Genomic DNA, 18,192 nt, shown 5'->3' with positions numbered 1-18,192 from the left:
TTACGGACGCTTTATTTGTTTTGCACATTAAATTAAATAATTCTTATTAATTTGCATTTGCATTTATTTTTTTTCACACGAAATATATAATATACTTATGATTAAAAATTAAATTAAAAATACGTAATGAATAATATCTTAAATTACAGAATAACATCGCTTGCTTTAGAAAAAATGAATTACATAAGTAAGATAAGTACTTAACGAAAAATTTATTTAGCTATTCAACATTGAAATCTACAAAATTATACCTCTTACACAACTGCATCTAACAAATGCTCAAGATATTATTGTCTTAAGCGGGTTATTAAGTGAAAGATTATAAAAATTAGACCGGAGTCCTGGTGTTGTTGATGGGTATGTTCTGTATGAAGGCGGAGATAAGGCCGAGCGCCGGCGCGGGCTGGTCGGCCGGCACCGCGTGCCCCGCGCCGCGCACCATCACCTCCGTCAGGAGACCACCGGTCTTCACATACCTGGCGATAAACCAACTTAAACGTAACTTTTTTAACAAACTCTTGTAGTCATGGACGTAATAATTCGCGATTGGGTTCGCTCGATCTAGTCCGTGGCTCCTAAACGAACTAGTTCGCTCTTTTAGATCGTTTGTTCCCAGCTGCTTACCGAACAGTTGGGACTTGGGAACTGAAGAACAGATGAACTAAAAGAGCGAAAGATCTGCCTTTTTTGAGTCATTTGTAGATTATATGACAAGATAAAGAAATGCATGAATTAAAATGTTTGAGCGCTAAAAACAGGATATACCTATTGATTCTTATAAAATATTCATAAAATATTACGACATTAGTTCGGTTAACGCCATTTTTTCACTAGTTTAGTTAGGAGCTAACGAACTATAGAGCAGGAAATCGGGGATCTAGTTCGAGTAGTTCATCTGTGGGAGCGCTCTTCCGAACTAGTTCGTTCGCGAACTACACAAGACTACTTCTGTGACATAACATGAAGGTCGGTCTGTACTGTGGCGACTTCCCAGTACTCGTCAGGAGATGGCGCTGCTAATAATATGAATCACGCTATCGATGTTTTCTCTACAAGGTCCGAACTGACACTGTCGGAACCCGGCCTCTCCCCGGGCTTGATCACCCAGCCCGGCGGGACGTCACCCTTTGCTAAAGTACTATAATTAACTGTCTTTATGGTGGCGTAATGCGAGTTTAAGTCGTCCAGACCGCAACTGAGTTCACCATCATCTTATTTAGATTAATAAGTCTACTTGGATTCCTTGCACTGGAATAAAAAAATAAGAAAAATGCGTCTATAGTCTTTGAAGTACATCTGTTTATTACTTGAGCTTAGTGTAGATGGCTTTTCATTTCTAAAGATAGACCTCACTTTAATAAAAGTGATCAGTTTACTTTACCTAAACAAGTATCAGTTATATCGAGTGTTGACTAAGAAAACCGATGTTTGAAGGTAACGTTTAGATAAAAATAATATTTAAAAGTATTCAACATCTTCTAGTAAAAGCCTGTAAGAGCAAAATATTCTATTCAATTATTGTTTATTTTTTTTTTTCAATTAATAGATAAACTTTATTTTGCAATATTTAAACCTTATTACAATATTATAATAACTTTAACTAAATTTAAAACAAATGGAAATAAAAATATATCAAAAATCATATATAATCAAAAAATAACTAAAACTATAATAAATAAAATAAATGAGCCAGATCGCTGCCCCGCGGTAGTGTACCCAAGACACTAGCAGCATTACCTCGTTGTATTGCCAAACTTATTTGTTGACCGAGGTAAGCTCCAGCTCTTGGGTCACTTGTTTATTTAATTTTAATATTTCCGTAAGATAGGTATTTAAAACTTCAAACATAATATTACTACATACATAATTTTTAAATCACGCGCTATAACGGAATAATTATGTGTATTGAACATAGTATCACGAAATGTGTAGGAAGATTCCAAGTGCGTTTAATGTGCATCACTACTTACCCAGCATGAGTGCCATCGTGGTGCCATGGAAACCGCTCAGCATTCATATACTCGACTGCTCCAGAAAACTTCAACGACTTGTATGTATTCACCGATGCGTGGTACGGTATAATGCAGTCTAGATGGCCACTGGAATTCCGGTAAATAAGGTAAAGTATTAATTGAAGTAGGTATATGACATTCATAAGCAAACAAGCATCCACCATTGCGAATAGGTGGAGGAAGGATACATGTTAGTGGCTAAACCACATCGTATGTTTTTAACCATCTACGAGTATATGGTATTCGCCAAGGTATAAATTTAAGATTGTAATTCTAAGATAGCAACTTGGACCGGTGGGTCAGTTGATTTAACGTTGAAGATAAACTTCGTAAGAACACTTGCGTGCCTGAGAGATCTTAAAAAAAATCAACCTTAAAGTTATAGAAATCTAACAATTCAGTGGACTATTGCCTAAACAGTGGGACAGTAAAGGGTCGAAGATGATATAAACATACCTGTAAACAAGAACTCGGTAGTGGTCGAGAAGTTCTTCCAGCCAGGGCTTCGCGCTATTCATCAAATCTGATAACAGGTGGTAGTAAACTGGTCCAGGTGGAGACAACGTGGTGTTGCCGACATGTAACGCGCGTCTCACAGCAGGTCTCTCAACGAACTCCGAGTACTTCTCCCAGGTGCTAACATCATCTTTCAAAAAATTGTATATATTCGAAAGATGTGCCGCCATAGAGAATGTTTGTAACATATTTGCGTACTCCTGCATTTAAAATTTCTTGCAATATAGCTCATATTATATTACATATATGGATGCAAAATAGATAAGATCATATTTTAGGGCGAGTGTCATAATATTGTGTGTGAGAGATTTAATATTAATTTTAATCCCTTTCTATGAGATAAAAAATAAGAGTCACTTTTAGATGACATTTTAAACGCACTTTATATAACTATTTAGGCACGTTATATATGCGAATGTCTGCCTCTGCCATTATCAAAGCAAACATACTACTGTAGCTATTTAACAATATAAATTATAATGATTTGGTATTAAATTGACTCAATTTTGAATTATCATTTCATGATGATGATTAAGGATCAGGTACATAATACGAGTACATACGTAGATACAAAAATATTTTTATCAATATTGTTGTGTGAGCATAGTTCGCGGCAAACTTTTAGCTAGCTCTGAATATGTTGCGCGCAGGTGTAGTCAGAGCCAATGCGGTCAAACACAACTAAAAGTATATACTCCGTGGCAACAGTAAGGGTACACTAACCCAGCTATGTACGCGAGAGTGGGCAGCGGAGGGTGCCGGGTGGGTCCCGCGTTGTCTTCGTCTCGATAAAGTCTACAATTTGCTGTTGCGTCGCGACTCGTTTCGACATTCAGAGCGGACTAGGAGTTTGGCGCGGACTCTATCTATTATTTGTTTATTTGTAATAAATTACTAACATCAAATGCCTCCAGCATTTTCTTATCCTTAATAGTCTGTGTAACGTTCTCTTCTAATGTTTTAATTAACTTTGCTGTCTTGTCATCCACTAAGCCAACTTCACGTAAGAAGTCGCTGTACCGCTGAAGAGTTATCGGGTCTATGAAACCGTTCCCAATCATCAAACCCTGTAAAAACATTTAATTCAGAAAAGTTTACGTCAAACTTACTGTAAGTTTGTGCAGATAAAAAGTGATAGACTCGCCGTCTAATGTTACTTTGAAGTGGCATGCAGTCCAGCTAATGGTAAGTGATGGTAACAGCTAAAGACTACTGCCCGCCTATAGGCATTGCGAAAGTACATCATTTAGACATCAGTAAAGGCCTCTGTACTTTTGGCTCATTCAGTTAGCTCGGTTTTACTTACAAACAATAATAATATCAAATTTTTTGCATGCAGTCCAGCTGATGGTAAGAGGCTACTGCCCGCCTATAGGCATTGCGAAATTACATCATTTAGACACCTGTACCTAAAGGCCTCTGTACTTGTGGTTCATTCGGTTAGCTAGATTTTACCTACAAATAATAACATATCAAACATTATATAGTTTTGACGCAGATCTTACCTGAAGGTTAATCGGTTCATCTTGGCCCTTGTGCCACTTTATCTGAATGGCTAATGACGGGATATGCTTGCCAGCGTACGACTCTCCTCCAATGAATATCGGCACTGTACGTAATTCCGGAAAAATCGTCAGAAACTGCTGTAACGCGCTGTATAAATTTTGACCGATCTGAAATATTAATTCATTTTGCACATATGTACTTACATGTAATATAAGTAAGTATAAACTATAACTTCCGTATAAGTAGGAACTCTTGTAGTTGCGGAGGTCAGTGGCGGATTTAAAAAAAAAAGGTGTAGGCTGTACAGTTTTTGCCGCCCCTGCTTCTACAATTGTCATGTTTCCCGTTGACATGGTTCCTGTTTTTTTTTTTGTTTTGCTCCTCACGCCCGCTCGTGACACGGTTTCCGTGTTTTTTTGCTCGTCATGTCAGTTCATGACACGTTTAAGGCAGGAACGATTGGGTCCCCAAATTTGCCGCCCCAAAAAATATGCCGCCCTAGGCTGAAGCCTACTCAGCCTGCTGGTAAATCCGCCACTGGCGGAAGTTCTTAAGATTCTTGCCCAGAAGTCGTGAAAAGCGCACCATACAGATTCGAAAACAGCCGATGTTTTTTGTACGAGTCGCCCATTAAACATTTTATCGACAGAAACAAAATCATTGTAATGTGCGCTGTCATACTGATTAAAAAACCCACCGAATACTGCCTGGTATAAAGTCTGTATTTAGCGGGGCCGTAAATGGAATTCAGTTTTAATTAGCTACTTTTTTTAAATAAAAAAATGCAAATTCTCATAATCCTTTCTTCCATTCGCTACTTGCATGTAGAACCTGTACCTGCATAATATTATAACAAGAAGGACCTGCAGATGTTGGTAATATACCTTTCAAGAGAGTAGGTTACCTACTACTTCATTGTCATGCATATAGAACTCTTCACTTTGGTAAAAGATATAATTTAAAAAAATACAATAAAACAAACTAAGTACTTACCGTGATAGTACAATTTAAACAATATTTAATTGAATTTTGTTTATTTATTTATTGCCAAATAGAACAGTTTCGCATAAAAAAATATACTAATTGACACACACTAATTAAATGATATTAATTAATTAATAAAAAACTAAATACTTACCGTGTCTTGTGTCTTGGTGTAACCCTCCCTGTCGGTAAAACTGAAACCGGCTCCAACAGGATTGTCGATGAAGAGAAGAGAGTGTTTCTTACCCCAAGTATATTTATTTTCTATTGGGTTAAAACTTAATATTAGAACTGAGCAACAGACAAATATTATGTGAATTTTTTGAGTGCACCAGACCTACTACTTAAATCAAAAATTGTATTGAAAGCAAGAAGGAAAACAAGCCGGTATTACAAAGTAATTATATTTAACTTAGTCTTAAAAAACTACTTGATAATTTCTGCTTTATAACACCCTAAAACACAATCGCTTACAATGAAAGCACTTACAAATTCAGCAGAAACAACTCAAAATCTTTGTTAGGCATAACATTGGATAATCTCAAGCTGATAAAATCTTTCATTACTACGCACTTAAATAGTATGTCGCGGAACCTACTCAATTAACTAAATGATTATAATCCTAAACATGAAGTTACCTTTTAAAGTTTGGTTATCAACTACGTAAAAAGGGCCGACTTCATTGAACAGCCCGAACAGGGAGGACACTCCCGGACCTCCTTGGAGCCAAATTATCAACGGAGCTTGTTTCATACCCCTATTCGAGGCAGGGAAATACCAGAACCATAAGTTCCCATTGTATGTTTCATTCACCTGGAAGAAATTGTTTATGAAACAACTCTTATAATACTAAACTCACGCTAAAATTCGATTTAAAATAGATACTTGATTAAATTTAAACATTAGAATTTAATTTTATAAGCATAGTTTTATGTAAGCATAGATGAGGGTAAAATAGTTTTCCTTTTTTTAATATAGGTATAGCAGATGAGCATGCAGTCCATCTGATTATAGTGGCTATTGGCGCCGATGCACAAATTTAATCAACCCCAGGTACGATTAGATATTCCTGCGGCGACCTGAGGTCGGCCTCAGATGCGCCGCTACCCCTGAGGACTAAGCTGGAACCCCTCGGAAAAGTATATGTCTCTTAAACTACCTTACTTGTCCTACCTGCCCTTACTTTTATTCCCTAGATGCTTCATATTATCATAAAGTTTGCATTTCGAAGTGGACACAGCAGCACAGTCGCTGTTTCATGGTACGTAATATTGACTTGGCTGTTTCTTGTGTTGCCGACGGAGTGTAAAAAGCTCTACCACCTATAAAGTTCCCAATACTTTACAAAACCTTGTTACCGTTAGATATCCGGAGTAGCTTTCGATTCCCGGCAGCAGAACAGAGTCGTTTACGCGGGCTGCTTGCCTCGCTTCCTTAATTCTTTTAGTTTGTATATATGGCGTCAGTATTAAAGGTTCTCCGACGTCCACGTCATCTGGGACAACGGACAGCCGCGTGTCGTACGACCTATGGATTAGCGGCCATAGTTCTTGTCTTTCAATTGGAATCGAGAATTCATCAAAGCTCGCCACGTAATGCGTAAAACTGTAATGTGAAACATTGGTTAACATATACCGTCTATTATTACAAACAGATATTTTTCGTATTTGAATATCCAAAAAGGCGTCATTCAATTATTTTTGTAATAACCTAGGGATTTAAGGATGCGGTAGGAACTCATGCTTTTGCATGAATGTAGCTGTACATGTATCCTCGAGTCCTCGTTTTAGTTTTATTAATATCAACTCCAATAATATATGCACATGACATCGCAGAATGAGACGCAGACGAGTTTTGTTTTTAACTTGCCAATTAAGAATATATAATAATACTTACTAAAGGAAAATCAGCGTCCAAATCATAGTGGGGTGATTTACGACACTTTTGATATATTATCTGGAAAAATAATTTCATACTCACAAACTGAATTACTAATCGTAAGTACCAAGTACGTGCGTTCATGTTTTAGTTATTCAGCACTAGCTCTTGGTCACAGTAGAGCGCCCTTTAGCTTATGCTCTATATAAATTGTATTTCAATTGTAAATTAAATAAAACAATATTTACACACAAACGGCACCAGGATTTTTTATTTTTCGCTAATAATGGTTTCTTATATATGACTTTTTACCGCCCTTCTCTCGTCTTCTCACTCTACACTATAGCCCGCGCTGTACTTAGTAGAACCACTGGGTAAAATCAATAACCGAGCTCCAAATATTTCACACAGCATTTTCAGATAGATAGTTAAGGAAAGACACAAATGTTGTATGTTGAACAAAAATTATTCTATGTATTACACAGGGCTACGGTATCCCCTGCCTGTCGTAGGAGGCGACTAAAAGGGGGCTTCCGGGGTTGCGGGCGGCAAGAGTAGGAGCTCGAACCGTCCAGCTAGCGACCCCGGGAAGGACGGCGGTATGTGTGGTCGCATACCGTCGTAAACACTACATGGTGTGGGAGGAGCAAAAACTGCTCCCCCAGGGTACAGCCCGATCGGGGCATCGCGCTTGGAGGGCTTCGGTTGTGTTCCGTCGGAGATCCCGGAGTTCTCCAACAAGCGTTGAGGACGGCCACCGGGGGGGTTTTAGTGCGGTAAAAATCCCACATAACCCGGCGTCGCTCCCACGTCGTCGGGTACCTTTTGAAGGTTTCCCTCTCGAGAAAAAAAAAATAAGGTACATAATATATACAAATAGTAAAGTGTATCTAAATACGTACCAGTGAATGTTAGAAAATAAAAATGTACACTGCAATGCTAGTTACAATTTTAATATACTTATATATTATTATTAAGTACGTAGTTAACTAATTGATTGCGTATCCGATTAGTGTTTATTAAATATAAGTATTTGTTTTAATGACTATATTTATCGCTATGGATAACAGTTATCAATAAAAAAAAACATTTAAACTCATTTAAAATCTATAGGTACGTACTTAATTATGTATCATAACCGACCAAGTGCGAATCAAACTTGCATATGGAGAGTTCCGTACCACCATGTTTTCATTATTTTTTTATCAATAAAACAGCTTCATCATCAACCCATTACACTCCCACTGCTGGGCACGGGTCTCTTCTCAGAATGAGAAGGACCTGGCCATAGTCCACCGGGCTGGCCAATTACGAATTGGTTCACATACCTTTGAAAACTTTTTGTTAAGATTTTCAGGTATGCAGGCTTTCTCACGACGCTCTTCTTCATCGTTTTAGCAAGTGATAATTAATTTGTAATACGCACATAATTTTGAAAAATCAGAGATGCGTGCCTGGGATTTGAACCTCGGACACCTTGATGAAGAGACCAGGTTTCTTAACCACTAGGCTATCACTGTTTGTTTCTTAACCATTATCCAGTGGAATACTCCTTTAGCAAAAAACTCATTAAATCATAATGATATTCGCACCATTAACAATGACTACCTAAGGCACCTAAACTACAACCACCTACAACCGTGTTTTCCAACCTGTGGTCCGCGGATCCCTGGAGGACCGCGAGTATATGTATGGGGGTACGCGGTGTCATCTCGGGACCATACATAAATCGCTCATTAAATGCAAAAGGGCCGCAAAACGAAAAATCAGCAAACCAGTTTTATTAGAAAAATGTGATCTAAGCACACGGTATTTAAAAAAATTAAAATAAAATGCATCCTATGATTTATAACACTATTATTAATCTATAAAAAAAAATGTTTTGGATCTCCTGTAAAAAAATGATATTTGGGATTGCGTTTTTTTCGGTGTTTATTTTATTAAGGGGGTCTGTGGATTGAAAAAGGCTGGGAAACGCTGATCTACAACATTATTTAACACTGAGAAAGTAACTTGTGCTTGCTACTAATATTCAATGTTAACCAATTTTTGCTTGCTACAGTCCTAAATTTGACTATTAAGGTTTTAAGGCAAATATTTAGAATTTGGAACTTTAGTAGACAAAAATGATTAACAATGATCACTAACGAGTGATAGTAAGTAACTTTAATATAATTGAAAAAATGAATTATTCCGAATAATAACAATTATCATTTAATTGCGTCTTGTTTATTGTTTTACAAAAATGTATTGCAAAATAATTGCCACTTGGATAGTATATTTTTAATGATCTCATTCCATAATTCCACAAATACTCGTACCACAAGTAATTCTATGTTACATACATTTATGTTGCATGAGTAATTGTATACTACTGAATAGGGTGAGGCAGCTGCCTAAAGTATACATATAATCTAGGCTCGTTTATTTCATAAAATTGAATACTTTATTTTCAATATTTTGAGCATACCTCACAGAATAAAAAAAACGTTCTGGTTACGGTTAAAATAAAAAGCGTTCTGGTAAACAGAGTTGCACTTTAAGCTTCTTACCCCCAGAACTTCATCAGAAATTTAATTACCCTCAAAAATTTACAAAAAATGTTGGACTACCCCACTTGTATATTATATACAGTCCACAGAGACAGTTGTCTCTGTGGACTGTGTATAAAATAGAAGGCTTGATACAATGAATAAATGCGTGCGTATTATCTCTCGTATACTTTCTGTACTTTTGCTTAAACTTGCCAGTCAAGTTATATTACGATAACTTCACTCTCTGTGCATAATCTCTAATAGTCTAGAGGTATAAGGAGACTGGTTATAGTTAGCGTAACCATTTGTATTTTGGCACAAAACGGGACATGGTCATTTATGGCAATTAGTAGGACCGGTTCATTAATGAAATTCAATGTCCGATCTCCAATGCCCAAAATTCGGAATCGGATAGAAATCTTGAATTTACTTTATGAATACTTTATGACGAAAAAAATTTATTTTAACTACCAAGTGCCAGAGATTAAAAAATGATTTTATGCATTGGATTTCTTCCGTTTAGCGTAACTAAAAGGGCCTCTCCTAGAAATGCAAACATCATACAACAGCTGAACTCTCTCCCACCCCTCCATGATCAACTGGCGAGATCTTTGGCAAAATAATGTTCAGTTATTTTTATAGAGGACAAAAATAGTTTTAATCCAGCTGGTGTTTACTTTTGTCACGATTAATATGAGCTTAATTATTACCATCGCGGTTTGGCAAAAAGTATTTTTAGCGGACACTGGGACAAAGAAATGAAAGGAACGGTCCCGTTCAATAAGGGACGCGTGGTCGCATTAGTTATGGCACTTTTGAACTTGCATTTTCAATAAATATAGAAAGATTCTCTATAACGCGATAGATATTCTATAACGCGATATAGATAGTTGGTTCGTCGGTTCAATATCGTTCGTGGTTCAAGACTGAGGCACCACCACTTCTATTGTTGCTTAATAACGATATTGTTTAGAGCTGCTGTGTTCTGGTTTGAAGAGTATTTTAAGAAAATACGCTTACACTACATGTACTCATGTAACTTAACATTCTGTGGTAAGCATCTATGGCCGACCTCAGGACCTCTACTCCCATCGGGAGTGGATTATAGATGTCTCTATATTTTATACCATAAAAATTAACAATAATGAGTAATAGTTACTTTATTTAAATTCCTGATAAAATTTTAGTTTACCTACATATTTTCTGATCAGCATCGAGAACTAATCTAGCAAATCTACGCTATCTCGGAAAGATCGTTTGTATGTAAAGCTAGTGGTCAGAAAAAATCCCGAACCGTGGGAAATTGTAATTACGATCCGAGTTGTAACGTGAGCATCATAATACGCCATTAGCGATCTCGTTCACGTATCATGTGTAACGCATCAATGTTTGTTTTAGTACTAACATCCTAAATATAGAGCAAATCACATTTGAGAGCGTGCAAGAATCTATCGCGGAGTCGGGAGCGTGGGAGCGGGTTTATGCTAAACAGGTCATTGGTACCCCGTACCTGTTCGCGGCCTCTATACAGCGTGTTCCGATACTAACAAGCGGAACTGATTGGCTAGATAAATGCTAAAAATAGTAAGTTAAATAAGAATTATTTTATAAAAAATGTTTTAATGCCTAAAGTTAAGTCCTATTTCACAATTACAAATGAAGCTTTTTAAGACTTATTTGAAATTTATAAAATTTGAACTAATTTCTAGTTAGTAAAAATGTAAAACGACAAAAATATTTACCTTTATACAACTATTTTATTACTGGACTACTATTTTTAACAAGTTTACGTCATTATCTACTCTAAATTATTATTTAAAAAATATAAAATAACTAAACTACTAATATTTCCACTTCTATTAGATATGTACCTACCTAAATATGTTACATTATATTTAACAAACTAAATTCACCAAATGTAACAACGAACTAAAAATACACCATAAAAATAAAACACATTCTATACCCGCAACCTTTATATTTTATTGTAGCTCATAGAAACATTTATAAAAGCCCGCACATTTAATTAAATAAAGCTTAAACAAGTTCGGGCGAACACGCTGTACATAAGATCGAGATAAATCGAAGTTCAAGTACAGAGAGACGCCGGGGTATACAAGGTTCCTGCCACTAGTACCTCGGTCCCATTCCGCGTTGTGGGACCCCGGCCGCTGGACCCTCCGCTACGTTATCTCCTCACATCGGGTAGCACCATGTTTTTGCTGTGGACCTTCCTATTAACGTGAGTCCGAACCGCATTCCATTAGCTTTTTGTCTAGGAACATCTTTTTGTAATCAGACCAAACATCGATTCGAAGTTTGTTGTTGTGTTTTTAGTTTATTGCGTATTTTTTAAATTTGATGTCATGGTCACATTTTATTTATGTTTTTTCAAATTTGAATGTTTAAGAAACCTTTGTATGATATTTAAAGTTTTCTTCTAATACATAATACAACTATGTATAGTTCTGTAAGTTCATAGGCACAAATTAAGTGACTTATTTTATCTTTTGCTGGGAGTAATTATGAATAATCAATGGTAAGTACACAAAGAATATAAAGATAGAGTGTGTATATAGTTATTATTTTAGGCCCTTAAAATAAAATTAGTTGTTAGCATTTAGTAGAGTTTTGCTTTGTTACCATAATTACGTTCTAAATACATTAACTTTATATTTACAATCCTTTATTATTTATCTCATAAACTAGTGTATTTTTTTTTAAACTGAATCATCGCATTAACAGTAAGAGAAGTATGAATTCCAATATAAATTTATTGAGCTATTTTTATTTCGTACATTTATCCGTCCAATCACGGGTTTAGAAGTACCTTAGTCGTAAATCATTGGAAATGATTTTTAAATGTATTTTTTTATTAAATTAGATCAATAGTCAATCTTTGCATCCTATAAACCCAGAAAAAAATCAGCTTATTAATCAAAAATATAGCAACACATCAACAACAATCAACAATCAAAAATATAGCAGTATCAGGTGACCATTTATTTTAATCTAATTAATAGATAATTATGATAATATGGTATATGCCAAGTAATAAATAAATTCTATAATTTTGTAAGATATTCACAATACACAGACATATTTTTGTGACCTAAGGAAAAAACCGAGGGAATAATATTTTTCTTACGGATTTGTCATACAACGCAAGTAAACATATTACAGATTAAGTACATAGTGTAATTGCATAAGTTACATATAATTAATTTTACATTTAATTATATGTAATTATTATTATTATTTTACATTCTTAATTTCCACTACTTATGATTATGTTCAGTTTACACATAATAATTAATATTTTATTACATTTCTAAATATTGAAATTACCTGAATAATTAATTGAATTATTATTGTCTACGTTTAAACTTTAACTTTGCAAACAAACATACTTCATTTTACCTGAAATAGTAAATAAATCATAAACTTAACACATAAAGCGTCTATGTAATCAATTTAAACTTACACGTAGACGAGTTAAGTATAAACGTGTAGATCTCTTGACTAACGGCTTTACTACGCGAGTGTACGCGTAAAATGTAAATTTTCGTCGTTTCCCATACTCGTCGACATATTCCCACGGTTTCTTGGCCGCTTTACTGAGCTTTCGTTTTGTAATGTATTGATGTATTTACCTTATTCTAATTGATTTCAATATGTAGCAAATCATGCATATGGGCCCTACTTAGTACCTACTTAGTTAATTTTTCTTATCGTAAAAGTATCACGTGGCGGGAACTGCAACTCATGGAAATTGTCAAATTTAAATGTAACAAAATTTCTACCTGTAACGTAGTGGTATATTTAAGTCATCAAGCATCTCATATACTCACATAGACATAATTATGTTTATTTATAAACACTTTAGTAAAAGTTATATTAGTTCCAGCGCATCAGCGCTACACCTTTTAACACGCTTTTTTTTATTGTATAGTAACAGCGGTGTTAAGCGCTGCTGTTTTCTGGTTTCACTGTTAGATAGCACTCTCCTATTCTATATTTATAACAATATATATTTGTTACTTTAACTTCGTATGCGATTACCCAATGTGTCTAGATGCGGCCACCAAGTCCTAAGCTCCGACAGGCATTCCCTCCCTGAACTGCCGCCAGGGGAAGCTCCGGAGCCCATCGTGTCATTCATGGAGCGCACCTACACCTCGGGTAAAGCCAGATTCGCACATGACGCTGGAGAGCCACTACTCCTCACTCCTTTCATCGAGGAGAATCGGCTGGAAGATGCCAGGAAGGCTGCGTTCGTTGACCTCGATTACATGCTGCCGGATATGGAAAGTTACGCTGGGTATCTGACGGTAAGTAGATTCTTTTCATAATTCTTTTTAAATTCAATGACCTACTACCATTGCCAAGGAGTGGCGAAAGAAACCCCATAACTCACATAGTTTTATGCAAGACCAGTATGACTAAATGGAGTATATGGAGCTAGAGACCACACATGTTTAAATCTGTTAGTGCCTATTCACGCATACCACAAACGCGATTTGCTGTCAAAATTAACAGTGTGGACGGTACTGACCACATAATAACCACAACTAAATAACAAGGGACACTGCGGAAGAATTGCCGGCCATGGCTACAGGACGCTGCAGCCACACTGTTTATAAACACTGCTTTATCTCTGCATATTGTGTAGTTGTAGGACATCTGAATAGGCACTAGAGACTTTAACGAGAACTCACGCATTAATTATTAATTTGATTCATAAAGCATTAAGAATGCAAATGACGGCGCATTAGTTACAAATTAGAGACTTGCACGTTTGCTTATTTTGTACATAGAGCCTATTTCCTTCCTAAGTTCGCATTGTGAAATAAGTAGTCCAAATCCAGTCTTTACAGATATTCGTCTTCATGTGACGCAAATATATGAGCTAAGAGAACGGCGGCTATACTAAATTTATTATTCATCTACTTTCAAATGCAATTTTAATGTAACATGGTCATATCTTGTTAAATATTTTGCGATCACTTTTGCATTTGCATAATTTATATGGCAAATATATTATAACAATATTTTATTTAAGCTAGTTTCTTACTTCGTATACCTACGTGTAAAAAAGCTATTTTTTTACAGTAAACCTATTTTTTTAAATTTAAATTATAAAATTTTTGGAGTTTTAACCCTGAGTGACCTGGGGATCAATTATTTTTTTGCATCCCCTTTCATGGGTATCAAAAAAAACGATTTCCCGGAACACAAAACGACTTTACTAAAAAGCTTGTTTTTAATTAACTTTTTAAATATACTTTTATTTGTTTTAGGTGAACAAGGAGTATAATGCGAATCTGTGGTTCTGGTACTTCCCAGTGAAGGGACAGTCGGTGGAACAAACGCCCTGGATCATTTGGCTGCAAGGAGGCCCCGGCGCATCTTCACTGTACGGCCTCTTTACAGAAATAGGACCTTTTGTTGTTACAGAGAATAACAATTTAGAAGGTATACTTAGAAGGATTACTTATTAAAAAATAGAGTTGGCTATGTAGAGAACGTTATGAAATGAACATACATATATACAATATCTAAATTCATAACCTTGGGATTCCTCATTACTGACTGTTGCGTGCCGTCATATGTGGTAATTTATCTTTTCAGAAATCAGATACTCGTGGGGCAAGAATCATTCTCTCCTTTTCATTGATAATCCTGTGGGCACCGGGTTCAGTTTTACTGATGATGATCGTGGTTTTGCCACTAATCAAACGACGGTAAGACTCTAAAATATAGTACGTTCTATTACTTCTTGAGTATTTCACCTTTCCATCAATCTATAACACTTTTGAACAGTCTTTTACCACTTTTGTATTTGCATTGAAACATTAGGCTTTCCACTTATTACCTAAAGGTAGAAAGTAATACCTATGACATATTTGAAATACTTTTCCGAGGCGTTCCAGCTTAGTCCTCAGGGGTAACGGCGCATCTGTGGCCGACAACTGGGGTCTTACCATTAGGTGTTATAAAAAAGAAGTTATTTCCAGTTTTAAGTATAATCTGATTGTTTTCGGCAGATTGGTGAGAACCTGTACGCGGCTTTGCAACAGTTCTTAACGATATTCCCAGAACTACGAAAGGCGCCATTGACGATAGCAGGAGAGTCCTACGCCGGCAAACATATTCCCTCGTTAGGAGTTCAGATCCTATGGCACAGGCAGGAGGACCAGCCAATCAATTTACAGGTCGATATTTTAATACCTACTTTGTTGCAGGCAAGATAATTATAAAGATAAACTCTCGGTATTTCGGTCTCTAGCGTCATATAATTAAGATGCTTGTTTGCCAAAGTTCGCCGTATTTTTATTTTTAAGTCAGCAACAAATGGTTTTCTTGCTTAAAATGCAAATACATATTATAATCTTACTGATATACGGGAGCAGCGATAACATAGCGCTATGTATATCAAAATATTGTAACTGTTTTTGTAGAAATAATAAAGATTAAGCTTTCCCTTTAAAATGTAATCTAAACGAATATCTCAAATTGATTTCCATTATATTTTTGTTCCACAGGGTTTAGCAATAGGCAACGGTTTTATCGACCCCCTGACTTTGCAAAAGTACAGCTACTTTGCCAAAGAGGTAGGCTTGGTGGACGACAAGGTTGCGTATGCTATGAACCAGATAGAGACGGCTGTGACACAGTTCATCAACAACGGAGAAATGCTGAAGGCATATGCCGTAAGTTATTATATTAAACGAACTTATTTAAAATACAATTTTAAAAATGGATCTCTACATTGTTTGTGCAGCTGATTTTTTACACTACAAATAAAAACTTAACCATGTCAGGCTCTGCCTTGGGGAGGAATTTACGCTCCTCCCGCACAACTGGTATTTACGACGCTACGCGACCAAATATACCGCCGTCCTTCCCGGGGTTGCTTGCTGGACGGTTGGAGCTCCCATTCTTGCCACCTGCAACCCCGAAAACCCCTTTTAGTCGCCTCTTACGACAGGCAGGTGATACCGTAGCACTATTGTAGTCCCAGGACTACAGAGACTAATTATACAGACCTATCACATCGTGTCGTAAAGGTGGCCCTTGATTTGATACCAAACCAAAAGGTCCAAAAATAAAATCAGTTAAGATGTTAATGTTTTCTTCATTTTCTCTTTCAGTACTACAACTACTTGCTCCAACTGTTCCTCTCAGAATCGCGTCTTCGGAACTTGTACAACTTTTTACAAGACGACATTAGCTTGGACGGTGCCTACCTAGACTACATCCAGCGGGATGAAGTCAGGCGAGCGTTGCACGTGGGCAACACCAACTTCACGTCGATAGGCGTGGTGTACCGGAAGCTGGTGCCTGACTTCATGGGCAGCGGCAAGCAAATGTTAGAGGAGCTGCTTGAGAACTACAGGGTTATGCTATATAAGTGAGTTGGGTATTGGAGCACGAGTCTCATTTCTAGACATTAATCTATTCCGTAGTGCTGATCCAACACATATTTAGGGAAGACAGCATTTTACAGGCGTTTATCCAATGACAAAACATTGGATACCTTAACGTACCTACCCATTGAAACCAGGGAATTAACGTAGGTGAAAATTGGTTAATATTGAATTATTATTTATTAGTAATAGGCGTTTCTATTTACTAAGATATTTGCAAAAACACTTTTTTTACATATGTATGTAAAAAAAGTGTTTTCGATTCACTTTAACGATAGAGACTACATTTTATATCGCGCTAGAAAGCACGAGTGTAACAAGTACCCGAAATTAATGTTTTCAGTGGTCATTTGGACATCATCGTGGCGTACCATCCTTCGGTGAACACGTACGACGCGCTCTCCTTCTCTGGCTCAATGGAATACAAGACCACGAAGCGGCGGCCTTGGTACCACAACGGACATCTTGCGGGGTAAATAAATATAAAATATTTACGAAAAGAAATGTTATTTGACTAAATATTTTATTTTCTTACTTTTTACTTATAAAAAGTTTTTCTGGTGGGCAATTTGCAACATGTATAGTCCGTGAGAATAGGTAATGTTACCCATTTTCATACTTTGCACGATAGATTGATAGCGGACGTAAGTAGGAATGCGTAATAATGAAAAGCATAAGTCCCTACTTTACCACAAACCGAACGCAGTAGCTTATCAGATCATCTAAAGCTTATATATTTTGCCTAATTCAATTTTGTTTTATTACAGCTATTACAAAATCGCTGGCAACCTCACAGAAGTCATGGTCCGAGGTGCGGGCCACATGGTGCCAGCCGACCAGCCCGCCGCCGCGCTGGGCCTGATCTCGGCCTTCACCCGCGGGGTGGCGCTCGGCGCCGACACCGGAGCCCTAGTCGACGTGGAAAAAAACTCACTAAGGCGCCGTCAGCTGCCACCACTTTAGTCATGCCGATTGCCAACAAATTCTCGTTATTATGTACTGCACTGGCTATGTACCTTATTAGGATAATGCATATTACATAATTGTTCGTGTAAATACCTACCTAATATGTAAATACCTAATAAAATTACACATTTATCTTGTATTTTTAATTTGATATTATTATCATCCCATTAATGCCTCACTACTTATTGGATACGGTCCTCCTCTAAGAATTACCTACAAGCTGGTAGCAGAACTAGCAGAGAGAGCAAAGTCGTAGTCGTAGTGGATCTTATGGATCATGAGCTCCCCTAAGTTACGCGCCCCAGGCAAAATTTGCATTGTGCATTCCTGGGAAGACTTGAAATTTGCGCCTCTCGAGATTTTCCA

The 18,192-nt window shown here is 36.7% G+C and overlaps 2 protein-coding genes across 4 annotated transcripts; one reads left to right on the top strand and one right to left on the bottom strand.

Moving 5' to 3' along the window:
* Window positions 1-31: 31 nt before the first annotated feature.
* Window positions 32-7,897, bottom strand: LOC140748209 (venom serine carboxypeptidase-like). 3 transcript variants are annotated; one of them, XM_073080965.1, is made up of 10 exons: window positions 7,799-7,897; window positions 6,915-6,974; window positions 6,377-6,623; window positions 5,657-5,831; window positions 5,173-5,282; window positions 4,034-4,201; window positions 3,428-3,595; window positions 2,469-2,728; window positions 1,971-2,099; window positions 32-476 (listed from the first exon to the last, which is right to left on the bottom strand). In XM_073080965.1, exons 2-10 carry the CDS (start codon window positions 6,938-6,940, stop codon window positions 329-331), a joined length of 1,431 nt encoding a protein of 476 aa, XP_072937066.1. In that variant the 5' UTR covers window positions 6,941-6,974; window positions 7,799-7,897; the 3' UTR covers window positions 32-328. The 3 variants fall into 3 exon arrangements, with proteins under 3 accessions (XP_072937066.1, XP_072937067.1, XP_072937068.1); XM_073080966.1 differs by lacking the exon at window positions 7,799-7,897 and adding an exon at window positions 7,145-7,361; XM_073080967.1 differs by lacking the exon at window positions 6,915-6,974 and having other exon boundaries at window positions 7,799-7,855.
* A 3,618-nt stretch (window positions 7,898-11,515) lies between these two features.
* LOC140748208 (venom serine carboxypeptidase) lies at window positions 11,516-17,958 on the top strand. Its single transcript, XM_073080964.1, has 9 exons — window positions 11,516-11,672; window positions 13,506-13,761; window positions 14,731-14,905; window positions 15,062-15,174; window positions 15,478-15,645; window positions 15,976-16,143; window positions 16,585-16,844; window positions 17,204-17,332; window positions 17,628-17,958. The coding sequence occupies exons 1-9, from the start codon at window positions 11,644-11,646 to the stop codon at window positions 17,821-17,823; spliced, it is 1,494 nt and encodes a 497-aa protein (XP_072937065.1). The 5' UTR covers window positions 11,516-11,643; the 3' UTR covers window positions 17,824-17,958.
* Window positions 17,959-18,192: the final 234 nt, after the last annotated feature.

The sequence above is a fragment of the Epargyreus clarus genome, unplaced genomic scaffold (genome assembly GCF_041222505.1).
Source record: "Epargyreus clarus isolate Ecla_fem2 unplaced genomic scaffold, WU_Ecla_fem_2.2 ptg000015l, whole genome shotgun sequence".
NCBI lineage: Eukaryota > Metazoa > Arthropoda > Insecta > Lepidoptera > Hesperiidae > Epargyreus > Epargyreus clarus.
Note: the sequence above shows the minus strand (reverse complement) of the source record. Positions and strands in the feature narration are given on the sequence as shown.

Coding starts and splice junctions, on each gene's coding strand:
- LOC140748209 (XM_073080965.1), bottom strand. CDS start 6,940: ATGATTTGGACGCTGATTTTCCTTTA. Junction 5,832..6,376: donor GCTACTCCGGATATCTAACG/GTAACAAGGTTT, acceptor AATTTCTTCCAG/GTGAATGAAACATACAATGG. Junction 5,283..5,656: donor TGATAACCAAACTTTAAAAG/GTAACTTCATGT, acceptor TTAACCCAATAG/AAAATAAATATACTTGGGGT.
- LOC140748208 (XM_073080964.1), top strand. CDS start 11,644: ATGTTTTTGCTGTGGACCTTCCTATTAAC. Junction 16,845..17,203: donor TACAGGGTTATGCTATATAA/GTGAGTTGGGTA, acceptor TAATGTTTTCAG/TGGTCATTTGGACATCATCG. Junction 17,333..17,627: donor CACAACGGACATCTTGCGGG/GTAAATAAATAT, acceptor GTTTTATTACAG/CTATTACAAAATCGCTGGCA.